General features: G+C 42.7%; 1 protein-coding gene across 1 annotated transcript in view; it reads left to right on the top strand.

Annotated features, from left to right (window-relative positions):
- The window catches only part of LOC145407803 (uncharacterized), a 131127-nt gene that overhangs the window by 3525 nt on the left and 112602 nt on the right, over nt 1-15000 (top strand). Inside the window, exons 2-4 of the mRNA XM_080278665.1 lie at nt 4691-4854; nt 5041-5141; nt 9632-9682. Coding sequence (XP_080134791.1) covers nt 4691-4854; nt 5041-5141; nt 9632-9682 — 316 coding nt within the window. The remainder of the gene's footprint in view (nt 1-4690; nt 4855-5040; nt 5142-9631; nt 9683-15000) is intronic.

The following is a 15000-nucleotide window of genomic DNA, read 5'->3' as shown; positions in this document are numbered from 1 at the left end:
CTTTCTCTCCCTTACCCTCTTCCTCTCCTTCCTCTTCCTCTCCCTGGTCTCGTCAAAGCAGCGCCACAATAGACAAGGTAATATTCTAATGCATACTTTACGACATCGCCTCACACCACCTCCACCAGATGTCACTCAAACACCCACACTGGACGAATTTTATGCTGATGATTAAACTCAGTGGACGCCTTGTGGCCGAGTGGATTAAGACTCTCCAGTAAGATGTGGTTCAAGCGTTTAGATCCCTGGCTAGTTGAGGTTTATTCCTGACATAATGGGACTCAAGGAAGGTCGACTGGTTACTCTCACCTAAAATGTTGAGATTATGTAGGTGTCTTGTCTACGTTTTTTTTTTTTTCCTTAATATCGCCGGATGGTTTTGTTATACGTCAGAGGGGATTTTTCAAATTGGTGTGTGTGTGTGTGTGTGTGTGTGTGTGTGTGTGTGTGTGTACTTAAACAACCCCTTCAGTGACATATCCTTCCCAAACTGAGTAAAAATTGTCTAGCCGCAACAAAAATACAAAAATAATATCAGGTGAATATGGGTATTTTATCATTTATTTCTCCAGCGTTTCGGACTGTGTTAAGTTCGAATTTTAGAGGAATTTGAGTTTATTTTCCTGTGTCTTTCCCAAACACATTTAATCGAATTGTGATGTTCGGTAGGAAGTGCATAATAACAGGTATCTGAGAAGCATAGTATGGTGTTGTATAGGGACAGTGTAATAAGAGAAACTGCAAAATAATAGAAACGGTAGGAGTGAAAGCGTACTGTGATCTTTAATAGAGACCGTGTTATGACAAAAGTCCGTGTGTGTGATGATAGAAACCACGAAATAACAGACATTGGAGGAGTGAAACAGTACCGTGATCTTAGAGACCACGAAATAAGAGACATCGGAGGAGTGAAAGCGTACTGTGATCTTAAGCAGAGAATGCGTGATAATAAAAGACCGTGTGTAATAATAATATAGGCTACAAAATTAATAGTGTGGGATCCTGCGGTGTGGGAGGAGTGGAGGAGTGTGGTGTGGGAGGAGTGTGGTGTGGGAGGAGTGTGGTGTGGGAGGAGTGTGGTGTGGGAGAGTGCGACAAGCGTAGTGTGATGCGTAATACAGACTTGCGGTCACGTAATTCAGGCCACCCGCTAAGCCTCCTTCCAATCCCTTACAAATTAGGGTAAATTTTCTTATCAGGCGAGATTTAAAGCGTCCCATAAGCTGATAAACTAGAGGTGACTTGGGATCCACACAGCTTACTTATGCCTTTGTAGCGTAGTGCAGTGAATGCGTTAAGCTGTTGTAATAACGATGAATTAGGGTGGTTTATTATTATTATTGTTATTATTATTATTATTATTATTATTATTATTATTATTATCATTATTATCATTATTGTTATTGTCATTGTTGTTGTTGTTATTGTTTATTTATTTATTTTTTTGTGCTGAGGATCTTCAAAGTTTACCCTTTCCAATAAAAGCTGAAAAAAAAAGACAAAATTTGCAGTAGATCTAGTCATTTCAAGATGTCTGAACACTTTCTTTAAACAACTGGAGGTCATAGGCAGTCGGAAAGATATATTTGGGAAGGCAGTGAGAGAGTTTGCCTAAGTTGGAGGTCATTTCTTGGGAACAGGAGGTGGTATCCCATCAAGACCGTAAGCCTTATTATACTCGTACTCTCTTCACCTTAACTTAGCCAAGATTTTCGTCCTTTTGTGGCTTATTTCACGTCGTTCAGTGGCAGAGAGAGAGAGAGAGAGAGAGAGAGAGAGAGAGAGAGAGAAGTCATAGTGGTAGGAGGTTAATGTCTTCCTCGTTATTTTCTCTTTGTTACGTGTCGGTGTGTGTGCAGTTGCGAGAAACGGGGTACAGGCCATGACAAAAGTTAGGCTACACTTCCACTCCATCCATTTCACACCCAGAGAGCGTTCGTGACTTTTCCTGTCGACGCATCAGGTCAAAGTGAATCACCAATGGACAGAAATGCACACCAAGCCTCTCTCAGTTTAGCAGGAGGGGATAACAGAGGAAAATGAGTAGTAGAAGTGAAATACTAGGCCAACTTTCGTCCCTCAGCTCACATTTCAAAGGAAGTAGGGTAGTGAGGGCTTGACTGCTTGCTTGCTCGCGTGTCGGTGGCCGCCAAAGTCTTACACTCATTGTCAACACGAGGAAGTAATTTCATTCTGCACTTCCTCCTTACCAGACGATTTTGTTTAGCTTAAGAGAGTATTCTGGTGGTGAAGGGGTTAGTGAAGGCTGTATCTAATCCCCCAGTTCCCAAAGTAAATCCTTAGCTGAGTAAAATCGTCTGGAAGTAGCAAGATTAAAATAGAGAAATATATCCAGTGTCAACACGAGTAATGGAAGTAGTGCTGGGGACGGGGGGTGGGTGATGAGGAGACGGAGGAGGAGAAGAAGGAGAAGGAGAAGGAGGAGGAGGAGGAGGAGGAGGAGGAGAAGGAGAAGGAGGAGGAGGAGGAGGAGGAGGAGGAACAAGAGGGGTGGGGGAGGGGAGGTGCGTATTCTAAAAGGGACCTGGGTGGAACGTCGACTAATGCTTGTGTATTCTAGGAGAAGATTAGAACTTAGCATAATGTGATTCTTTCTTAGTGACTGTCATGTAGTTGATAGTCTATCTATCTATCTATAGCCCGACGCCCTAATCCCGCAAAGGGTGGCCGCAGACAAAACGCCTCCAAGTCACTCTGTCACCCACCATTTGACTCCCCTCCCCCCAACTCACCCCCCCCTCCCTCATATACCTCTCAACTCCATCCCTCCACCTCATCCTCGGTCTACCCCTCCCTCTCCCTCCCTCCACCTCACCTACATACACCCTCTTAGTCAGTCTTTCATTCTCCATCCTCTCCACATGTCCAAACCACCTCAGTGTATTTCTCCTAATCTTTTCAACCACATCCACATCTACCCCACAACGTTCCTTCACTTCTTCATTCGTCAACCTGTCCCTCCATGTCACTCCACATGCTCCTCTCAAGTAACTCATTTCCACTGCTCTCACTCTTGACTTGTTCCCCTCTTGCAAGGTCCACGCCTCGCTTCCATACGTCAGGGTAGGGATCACAATACCATCATGCAGTGACTTCTTAACTTCCATACTCACCTCCCTATTTCTCATCACTGCTTTCAGTGTGCCAACAACCTTCCTTCCCTGCTGTACCCTTTCACGTACTTCATCCCCCAAAGTTCCATCCTTACTCATCACACTACCCAAGTACTTGAATGCACTCACATTCTCCATATCCTCACCATCCAACCTCACTGCACACTCTGTGACTTCATTCCTCTCAAACACCATAACTTTACTTTTGTTTACATTAACTTTCAGCTTCCTCCTCCTACACACTGTCCCAAATTCATTCACCAAACCTTGCAACTCCCATTCATCTTCACTCAACAATACTGTATCATCAGCAAACAGCAACACCGGAAGCTTCCAAATCTCACCCTCATTCATTAAGGCCACCCCCACATCCACTGCCCTACCTTGTACCTCCTTTACGACCCCATCCATATATATATTAAACAGCCAAGGAGACATTACACACCCCTGTTTCAGTCCCACATTGAGATCAAAGAACTCACTCAGCTCACCATCCACTCGCACCGTAGCCCTAGCTCCCTCGTACATACTCTTCACAGCACTCAACAATTTCCCCTCCACTCCATATATTCTTAATACCTTCCACATACCTTTCCTATCTATTCTGGTATGTAGGAGACTTGTAGCTCAGGGAACAGACTACGAGAGAGAGAGAGAGAGAGAGAGAGAGAGAGAGAGAGGAAGGGGGGGGAGAACTTATGACCTGTCCCGTGACTAAGGCGGTTCCACAGAGACCCCCCGCCACATCAAACTCCACCACACCACACCACACCACACCACACCACCTCTTCCATACAGTCACAGACAAAAGTTAACCTAATATTCCACCTCTTCTGCGTTCCATTTTCCTCTTCTGGCTAATATTCCTGAGCTGAGAGAGGCCTGGTATGTTTTTCTGCCCATAAATAATTCCCTTTGATACGATGCGTCAGGGAGGAGAGCGATGGACATGCCCTAAGTGTGAAATGGAAGAAGAGGAATAGTAGACGAATTTTTTTTATCCTAATTTTACACGAGAGTCACACCACGCTAGGCTTTATTAATTTCTCTCTCTCTCTCTCTCTCTCTCGTTTCAGGTGACCCACATGACATTAATTATCACCCAGCAGCACAAAGGGCAGTTCTCGTGACCTTGGCTGACTCCGTAGCACTTCCTCCTTAGCGATTTTACCCATTCGTTCCAAGGACACAATTTTCCCTTTACTCACACTGCCACCAGAGGAGTATATTTAAGTCTTGGAGGACGTCTTGTAGTGAAGGGGCTCGTGGAGGGTGCGATAAACCTCACCAAATTGAAATATGTCCCTTAAACTGAGCAAATTCGCCTGGAGAAATCGAGAAAAACTTTTAAAAACGTCATCATACTGAGAAGGTAAAACAACTTAAAATTTTGGTTTGGGGTCGTCGTATTGAAAGGTTGAATTTGCTTATTATTTTGGCTTATACGCTACTCCTTCAAAGCCGACATTATATACCTTCAAAGCAGACATTATAATTATGCCTTCAGAGCAGACATAATACACCTTCCAAGCCGATAATATACACCTTCAAAGCAGACATACGCCTTCGAAGGGACCAACACCTACACCCTTTTCTCAGCCGTGGTGTGGTCGGTGCGTAATTTTGTTAATGTGTATAGCGGCATTAATGTCAGAGAACCACAGTCGCGTGACCTTAACTGGCTCCAGACCACATTTTCTTTGCTGATATATTTTGCAGGGTGCGTCTTAATACTTTCTTGTAAGAGAGTACACCCACTGGCAATTTAGAACAGAGGGTGTAATGTTTTGCTCGGTGTGTGTGTGTGTGTGTGTGTGTGTGTGTGTGTGTGTGTGTGTGTGTGTGTGTGTGTGTGCTACAAAGCCATCAAAACTTGCATTTACCTCTGATGTTTGTTCCCCCTCAGGTCCCTACTAACCTGGATCATGGTGTCAGCGGTGGGATCTGCTGGGGCCGGGTTCCTGCCACTGCTCCCCACCCCCGGTCCCCAACCCAATCCCAATACCGGTAAGTCACAAGTCCCGGTACCAAGCGGGGACATTTATTTTAATTAATTTGTATGGATTACTAGACTTGTCATTCTTCTATCTTCCTAGTAATAGGGTTGAGCACCTTGGCTAAGCATCTTACTGAGTCTGCCCCACCTTTGCTCTCTCTCTCTCTCTCTCTCTCTCCACACACACACACACACACACACACACACACACACACACAAACCTTCCATGATTCGAAGCCATTCCACATTCGCCTTCCTCCTCCAAGCACTTAATTTTTACAGCCCTAAATACAGAGTTCCGTCACTTAATCATTGTTTACCTGTGCAATTAAATACACATATAACTTTCCGCTTTAATAATTATACATTTAGCTTCAGAGACTTCAGTAGGAGGCCTTCAGTTTTCAGGCAGTTAAAGTTTCTGTGGGTGGGGTTCAGTGTTGTTCAGTATGTGTGTGTGTGTGTGTGTGTGTGTGTGTGTGTGTGTGTGTGTGCGCGGGATTATAATCGTTAAAAATGTTTCAGTGTGTTTATGCATTATATGTGTCCACGTATGTGTATTTGTGTGGATGTATGTGTTTGTGTGGTTTCATGTGTGTGTGTGTGTGTGTGTGTGTGTGTGTGTCTATCCATGTGTGCGTCTTTTTGTGTATGTTTATTTGTTTGTGTATGTGTGTTTCTCCTAGCCAACCTAACCAAAGCTAACCATCTCGTGTTAACTTCCTCTTTTCGTTACTATATATATCTGTCAAGGAAATGCACATGGGGCTTACCGGGAATCCTACCTCCATAAAAACACAGATGTACAGTTTTCATTAGTGCAGGTACACACACACACACACACACACACACACACACACACACACACACACACACACACACACACACACGCATATGCACACACCTGTGGTCTCATTAGCAATAACACTGCCGCATACAGGGTGGGTGTGGTGGTGGCAGTGGTGGTGGTAGCAGTGATGGTATAGGTTGTTGTGGTGATAGTGATAAAGAATAATGATAGTGATGTGATGGACAGAATAAAGTTAATGACGGTTGTGGTAATAGAAGTGTTGATTATGGTGTTCTCAGTGGTGGTGGTGGTGGTGATGGTGGTGGATGCAGTGACGGTATTTTAGTCTATGCTCCAGTGATGGTCGTGGTATGATGGGGATGGTAGGAAACTAACTTAACCTAACCTAACCAGATCTAACTTAACCCAACCTAACCCAATCTGTCCTAACCTAACACAACCTAACCTAACCCTGCCTAACCTAACCTAACGCTACCCAGCCCAACCTAACCCAACCTAACCAAACCTAACGCTACCCAGCCCAACCTAACCCAACCTAACCAAACCTAACCTAACCCAGCCCAACCTAACCTAACCTAACCTAACCTAACGCAACCAAGCCTAAGCATTTATTCTGTTCATTTTAATATGCAAAAGAAAGAAACAAAGGCTGCAAGTCTAAAAAAGCAATTCTCTCCAGGAAAAACTGACGAGAAGAGAACCAGATTAAAGAATCCATCATTCCTGTATGCCTGGAGCCATTGCGTTTAGATGAATGGAGGTCATATAGTATTTCTTTTTTTTTAAATCTGACAACGGGGCCACTCTTGTAACTTTAATACTAATGTGTGGTGGCTTGAAATTCGACGAGCTTTTGTTGTAGGAAAGTGAGTCTCCTTGGTTACTAGTCAAAATCAGTCTCCCAGTGCAGCTACACCTGGCCATGAAGTGAGCTGGAAAAAAAGTAGGGATTTTTTTTTTTTTTTGTTAGTTGAAAACAAAACAATTATAGACAAAAAGAAATATAGATTGAAGAGTGTCGTCTGCTAGGGTCCTTTCCTGCCCTGGCCTCACCTTACCTGACCACCGACTGACACCTTTTATTGCCCCCCTTCTCTCTCTCTCTCTCTCTCCTTCTCTCTCTCTCTCTCTCTCTCTCTCTCTCTCTCTCTCTCTTTTTCTCTCATTATTTCCTTACCTGTCGCAACTTCTTTCACATTTCCCCTCCTCCTTTCTCACTTTCTCACCTCTCCCTTCTTTTCCGACACCTTCCTGCCACGTCGTCCCACAAACGTACACGCTTTCACAGGTACATACAGACACGCACACAGACCGTTTTGGTGCACACTGTTACATGAAATTTCCTTGAAGGGGGTCAGAGGTTATTTCCTGTCTGTCTTGCTTTGATGGTTACACACACACACACACACACACACACACACACACACTGAAGCCACACATCTGCCTCTGTTGATTAAAAACTTGTTCGTACAAATCATCATCATCATCATCATCATCAACCTAACTCTATAGTTATTTAAATGGAGGGCAGGATTTTTCTAAATGAAAAATATAACACAAATAAAAGGGAACTTCGTATCAATTTGTCCATTGAAATCATCACTATCTTCCTCATCTTTATCAACATCATTATCATCATCATCATCATCAACTTAAGACTACAAATATAAATGCAGAAGACAATATCCGGAACCACTTCCCCTGTCCCCACCACTCCCCCTTCTCCCCCATTACTTCCCCTCCACCCCACCACCTTTTCATCCACTCCGTCACCCCCTCTTCCACCCCCACTTCCCCTCTTCCCCCACTACTTCCCCCCCAGCCCCCACATGCTCGCTCACTCTCCATCCCGTCTTGTTGTCGTTCTTGATAAAACTTTAATATTAAATCGTTTTAATATTTAAGCTTGACGCTTCTCTCTCTCTCTCTCTCTCTCTCTGCTAATGCCCAATGATTTCCAGCAACCGAGAGTGAATCACAAGAACCTGACAGTGTTAATAAAAATGCCAATATTCCTGGTTCAGTTGCTCTTATTTTGTGATAGGCCCCCTTTTGATGGACTGTTTTGTGTGTGTGCAATATCAGTAAGGTGAATTATTACTAGGCTAATATGATGCTCAATTGCTGCATCAATGGAATCAGAAACCACTAGATCAAGTTATAAGATATCCTCTGTGGTTATAGGTGAATGAATACACACTCAGTATATTCGCCTTATATTCCAAAGAGCGCTTCATCTGCTATACATATATGAGCTATTTCACTGTCATCCATCAGTAGTGTTAGAGAATATTACAGGAGATCTATTATCGTAATTCGTGTGTTGAGTCGTCAGTTGAATGAAACAGTTATGCAGGTAGTTCTACATCGAGTTGGTAGGGAAGCTCAGTGTGCTACAACAGGTTATATACCGTCTCATGTGCACCACAGTTCATGGTCTCAGTAGTACAGTCCTTGAACTTTGTGCTCAAGTTTTTGATGACGTGATCAGGACAACAGCTGTTGGGTCTCTTTAGATTTTTTTTTTTTTTTTTTTTCAAATACAAGGAAGAAGGAACCAAAGGCCAGACACTCGTAAGATTATTTCCTTCATGAAAAGGCAAAAACAAGATAACACAGAGCCAAATTCAAGACCTGTTCATTTTGAGGTGCCTGGGCACACTGCCTTTGAAAGACTGGAGGTCATAGGCTTGCTTCTTATACATGTAACCACCATAGTTGCGAGTCGCATTAGAAGTGGCTTTAAGGTTTCGTAACACCTCTTCCTCGGTGATTTATTCTGCTCATTGGAACCCAATAATTCCCGTGTATTTTACTAATGCACGCTGTCGGTATTAAAACAATATCAGTAACACGAAAGAGATTGTTAGGTGTAATATGCAAAACAAATCGCCAAGAAGGAAGTGCTACGAAACCTTGTATGCCACCAAAAAGAAGTCACGGAATCTCGTGGTAGGTGGGGAAATAGCTCGCATGGTAATATTTTGAGGGATAACACTACGCAGGGGCATTAAAAATTACCTTGTATTAAGCCTTTCATTAGTATGTGCAAATATAGTTACTCTGGATAACTTTAGACGATAATAATGCCTTTGTGTGAAATACTTGTGCATAAGTATGATGACATTTGGATATAATAAAAATGGTGAATACATTACAATCGAAGCGAGTTGGCATCATTTTTGTTGTCGCTACACATCCAGGGAAACGATACCAGACACCTCTGTTATCGTAATTTTGATTTATTATTTTGCGACCAGTAGCTCGTACAATGGAAAATATTTGCCCGTAACCTGTTACGAACATTATATTACGAGTTCTTAAGTATAGACAAAGTGTTATTTATTCCTGGACAGAGAAAATCGTTAAACTAAAATTTTGCTCAAGTAATAATGATGTCACTGTGGGAAATAGCGTAGGATTTTTTTTGTTTTTTTGTAACTATCCATCGCTTTTGGGCTTTCACAACGCTAATTACATCTTGCTTTCGCTTTTCAGTATTGCGCATGAAGAATTACTCATCCACTGACTCACTTTAAGAGTATTTGATGTAGTATAACCATAAAAAATTGATAGAAACTGTCCTACCAATATTGAATATGGCAATAGTGAGAAGATGGCCGCCGTGGGAGCGTAGGAGTCATCCGCATGGTTTAATTTTAAGTGTGTTATGGTTCTTATTATTTTTAGCTGAACTGAGTGTCACCCAAGAAGTCTTCAATATCCACTGCACACCATGCGGTAAGTGGTGACCTTGGAGGTTGCTCTTTATTCCGTAAATACCATGAAACCCAGATTCATTCACGCGTTCCAGTGTTTACGTTGTCCTTAGGTCCTGTGTTTACGTTGTATCTTTAAATCCATTCATGCACCTTTAACTCCGTATTTGAGTGTCTTTAATTTTCATTCATAGTTGTCTATCCTTCATGCTTTCCCGTCCTTTTTATTTATCACCCCCCGAATAGCCGCTAGAAGCCTCTATAAGTACGTTAATAATTACATTATTAGGTTCTCTTCCCAGTGTTTTGATTCGCACCGATCCAGTTTTCACTTCATTCTTGCCATTTCTAGACTTTATTTAATCTTTGGAGAAAGTTTTCGAAATGGAGGGGTTGAATACAGTCCCCATTTCTTCCCTACTAGTTCTGTAAATCTCTCCCGGAAAAAAAAAAAAAAATCGTCTGGTGGTATCAATGAAATTTAAAATACCCCGTCATCGGACTGAAAGGTTAACTCTTCACGTTGATGATCTATGTTTGCTTAATTGTTACTGGGTTCAGTTAGGCGATTTTATCTAGTTTTTAATAGCTTTCTCGAGCTGGAGGGGTTAGATATAGGCTTCATTAACACCCTTGAGCATGGTAGGCATTTCCATGATGAGTAAAATCGTCTGGAGGTAGCGATAACAAACTAAGATGTGCTAAATCAGTTAGTAATGATGTTGGTGGGATAATTCGTCTGTTATCTACTCCAGTTTTGCCAAGACTTTTACTATAATATAGGTAAGGCTATTCATTTAAGTGTTGCCCTATTTACTGTTGTGTTGGTAAGACGATTAGGCTGTTTTCATTTAAGTCTTGTCCCATTTAAAGTAGTGTTATAAGATTTCTTTTACTTATGTGTTGCTCCATTTACAGTAGTGTTGATCAGACTACCTGAGTATTTCCCCATTTAGCTAGTTGATGAGACTTTTTTACTACAGTGTTTCCCCATTTACAGTAGTGTTGATAAGACTTTTTATTTGTTTCTCCGTTTACATTAGTGTTAATAAGACTTTTTTTTTAATTGTTGTCCCATTTACAGTAGTAGTGTGTGTGTGTTTTTTTTTCTACTGGTGATGCCATGCTTATACTCCCATATTTCAGTGTGTCATGTTTATTTACCATTTATTACAGCTTACTATTACTTATTTCAGTGTTGCCAAGCTTTTTATCGTTTAATCTGGTGTACTATCATTTATTCTAGTATTATCCAGCTTATGTATTTCGAGTTTATTGTCATTATTGCACAGATTATAAGCTTTTTATTATGTATGTCAGTGTTATGTTTATTATTTATGTCAAACCTATTGTTGGCATTTATTCCAGTTGTTAAGCTTGTTATCGTTTATTTTAATTATCTTTTTTTCCAGTGTTGTCAAGCTTTTTAGATTTTTTGTTTTGTTTAGTTTTTAATATGGGTAAATGAATTACCCGAGCTAGACCTAGATAGATTATAATATCATAACCCCGCCAGGTGTCAGGAGAGCGCTATCTCTCCCAGCAGGGCAGCTGCCTTGGCAAGGCGCGAACTAGATCTTTGGTCACGAGTCAGGGGCTTTACCACTGAGCCACCCTGCCCCATTAGAATTGTGTTGAGAAACCTGTTATGGTTTACCTCTGTGTTACCAGGTTGTGAACTAGTGCCAAACATTAATACATTTATTGTAATGAAATGAAAAATATCTATTGGTGTTAAAGAAGGGAAGTGTTATAGTGTTAAGGAAGTGTTTGGTTGTGTTTATTCTGGAGGGGATCGAACTCGCGATCTTATGGTTAGCAGTCTACCGCCTAACAACCACGACTCTCTCTCTCTCTCTCTCTCTCTCTCTCTCTCTTCCCGCAGTCACATCCGAGGGGAAAATGGGAGTGAGATTGAGGGAAACGAGGGAGGGGGAGGCGAAGGAAGAGGAGGGGAAGGGGTAAAGTTAGGAGGAGTAGTGAAGAGTTATGGAGGCAGAGGTAGAGGAAATAGAGAGAGAGAGAGAGAGAGAGAGAGAGAGAGAGAGAGAGAGAGAGAGAGAGAGAGAGAGAGGTAACACAAGGGAGGTGAAGGGGGGGGGGGTAATGTTGACACTGAGGCCTTGTTGAATAGCAGCACGGAAATGAAGCCCAGGCGGTCACTTTATCCTTCAGTCTCCCCTCCTCTCCTCCCACTTCCTTCCCTCTCCTCTCTCCTCCTCCTCCGCCACCTCCTCAGACCTCCTGTCCTTCCTTCCTTCTCCTCCTTCTTACCTCCTCCTCGCCTCTCCACTTTCCATATTTCCTCTTACCGCCTTTTGTCTTTTATTATTATTATTATTATTATTATTATTATTATTATTGTCCACCTGTTTCCCCCCCCCTACTTTCTTTGTCCCCTTCCTCAGCCTTTCCTTTCTTCACCATCACTCCTCTCCTCTGCTCTCCTATCCACTCCTTTTCTCTCCTCTCCTCTCCTCTCCTTTCCTTTCCCTCCTCTCCTCTCTGGTGTAGCGTCGCATGAATTTTATATTTTTGCTTGAATATAAATTTTAGGAATTATTAAATTGTAGTGGAGTGAGTTAAAAGGGTGGATTAGTGGCAAAGTGCAGGTCTTGTAATGCCGAGTGGTTTGGCAGCGTGGTAGAGAGAGAGAGAGAGAGAGAGAGAGAGAGAGAGAGAGAGAGAGAGAGAGGATAATAAGAGAAAGAGACTCATTTCCACCCTTACCCCTTCCTCCTCCCCTTCCCCCTTCATCCCCACCTCCCCAGGGACACTACAAGTATTTACGTAAACTCTAAGAAGGAAAAAATATCTCCCTTTAACACAGAGCCGTAATCTAGTTGGTTGGAGGCTTCGTAGCACCTTTTCCTAAATGATTTATTCTCTGTTACACCTTACTATTATCTTCGATGTAACTATCTCAAACTGTATCGATCTTAGAGAGAGGTAAATAGCGTACCAGAGGAAATTAAGGTTTGATGTGTAATATAAATCGCTGAAGAGAAAGTGTTACGGTATCTTGAACGTGGTGGCTGGGCTGTGTTGGTGAATTTCCGAGGCGGTTGGGTGACGGTCGGCCCACAAACACTAGCTATAACCGCGCCATCATCATCATCATCATCATCATCATCGTCATCTTCATCATCGTTATCATCATCATCATCATCATCATCATTATAGTAGGAACATATGTTCTTTAACACATAGATATTTAATTTCCTGCCTACATATTCATTGTACGGTACGTCTCTCATCTTCTCTTCCCCTCTTATGGACACATCACGTTTATCATCATCATCATCATTATACCCATTTTTTTATACCTCAAAGAGATTTCGATAACTGTTCCATACTGCTTCTCACCATCAATACGGGATTCGATCTATGGACACTGTGAACACCATCCCACCATCCTGCCACTGCGGTATACTTCCACCTCTGCTTCACCTACAAGGCTTCTTCCCCTCCACCCCAACCACTCCACGCACCACGCGCCTCTCCACATCCTTTTATACTTGCCCACCCATTTACACGCCCTCCCCCTACACTCCCCCCTACTCCCCCCTACACTTCCTCCCCTACCTTTTGTCTTCTCTTGCTCCTCCCCTCTCCCCCCTCCCTCTTACTGGCTCCCACCCTTCATTCTTTATTTTTTCATTGTTTTTTGTTTTTGTTCAGCTTAGTCAGGTTCATATAGAGGCTAGGTTGGCCGGTTCCTCTACTCTCTCTCTCTCTCTCTCTCTCTCTCTCTCTCTCTCTCTCTCTCTCTCTCTCTCTCTCTCGAGTTATTTAGTATAGATTTCCTTCAGTAACACCCTCCCTGATAAATTTAGTCACGATACCGTCAGATGATATTTTTGAGAGAGAGAGAGAGAGAGAGAGAGAGAGAGAGAGAGAGAGAGAGAGAGAGAGAGAGAGGCAATTTCACTTTTGGCATCATGATCACCTCCCCCTCCCCCCCCTCGCACTTGTAGTGTGCCTGTTGTATCTTTTGTATCTGCAGAGGTCGGGGGAGGAGGAGGGGGAGGGGGGAGGCAGAAGATGGGGAGGGGAATTAAGTAGGAAGGAGGAGGAGGAGGAAATGAGGGGAGTGGAGGAGAAATTATTGTAAACATCTTTTCGGGGAAAAGTGTTTTGGAAAGAGGTGTGTTAATATGGTGAAGATTTTGAGTATGTGAGAAAAATTTATCATCATTATTATTATTACTCTTATGATGATGATGATGATGATGATGAAAATAAGGAGAAGGAATGAAGTGTGGGAAGAAAATGGAAATAAATTAGGACAGAGAAAGTGAACTAGGAAGGAAAATATGATAAAGGAAGGAAAAAAGACATGAAAAAGAGACAGAGGGAACGAAGGGAAGGATAGAGACATGATGGAAAGAAAGGAGGAAGGAAGGAAGGCAGATCTGAAGGAGAGACATGAAGGAAAAGAGGAAGGAAAGTAAAGGAATGAAGAAGGACGTGGAGGAAAGCCAGGAAAATGGAAGGAAGGGAGAATTGAAGGAATGACATGAGAAAGGAGGAAAAGAGGAAGGAAAAATGATAAAGGAATGAAGAAGGGCATGAAAGGGAGACATGAAACTGAAGGAAAAGAGGAAGGAAAATAGGCTACAGGAGAGACGTGAAGGAGAGACAGAAGAATGGATATAGAGAGGAATGTTTTACGACAGGACGGGGATCTGGGGATGGGCCTGGCTGTCTCCTCCTTCCCTCCATTTTTTACCTCACCTTTCCTTCTCCTTCCGCCTTTTCCCTCCAGGCTAATGGTGGATTGACCCTCTTCACCTCACCTGACATGACCTGAGCCTTCACCGGACCTGCTCCCATGCCCACATTTCTTTTCATCTGAACTAGAAGAATCGAACCTGACCTACTTTTTATTTGACCTGACCTACTCTTTATTTGACCTGATCTTGACATATTTTTGCCATGATTTGAACTAGAAATGACCTTTGACCTGACCCATTATGCTCTCCTGTTTATGACCTGGTTAGGGATTCTGACCTGACTATCGTGAACTGACTCTGATGGATATACTCTTTTTATTTGGCCTAAAATTGCTATCTCCGTCATGAATGCTGAGCTGTAGCAAGATATTAACGACAGAATGTGGTGTTAGTCACGAAGAAGTGCCATGGAAAGCCTGTAGAGTCGTGGCCTTGTCTTATACCGCCATTAAGCTACTTGAAGTAAGCTGCAAAAGGGCTGAAGTCTGTGGCAAATTTGGGTGAAGTGTGTGTCATTGATCGTCCTGCCATTACCAAAGACTGCTTATCGAGAGAGAGAGAGAGAGAGAGAGAGAGAGAGAGAGAGAGAGAGAGAGAGGTGGGG

The sequence above is a fragment of the Coenobita brevimanus genome, chromosome 8, assembly GCF_032717465.1.
Source record: "Coenobita brevimanus isolate Jiangsu-jjx chromosome 8, ASM3271746v2, whole genome shotgun sequence".
Lineage (NCBI taxonomy): Eukaryota > Metazoa > Arthropoda > Malacostraca > Decapoda > Coenobitidae > Coenobita > Coenobita brevimanus.
This window is presented reverse-complemented; position numbering and strand designations above follow the sequence as displayed.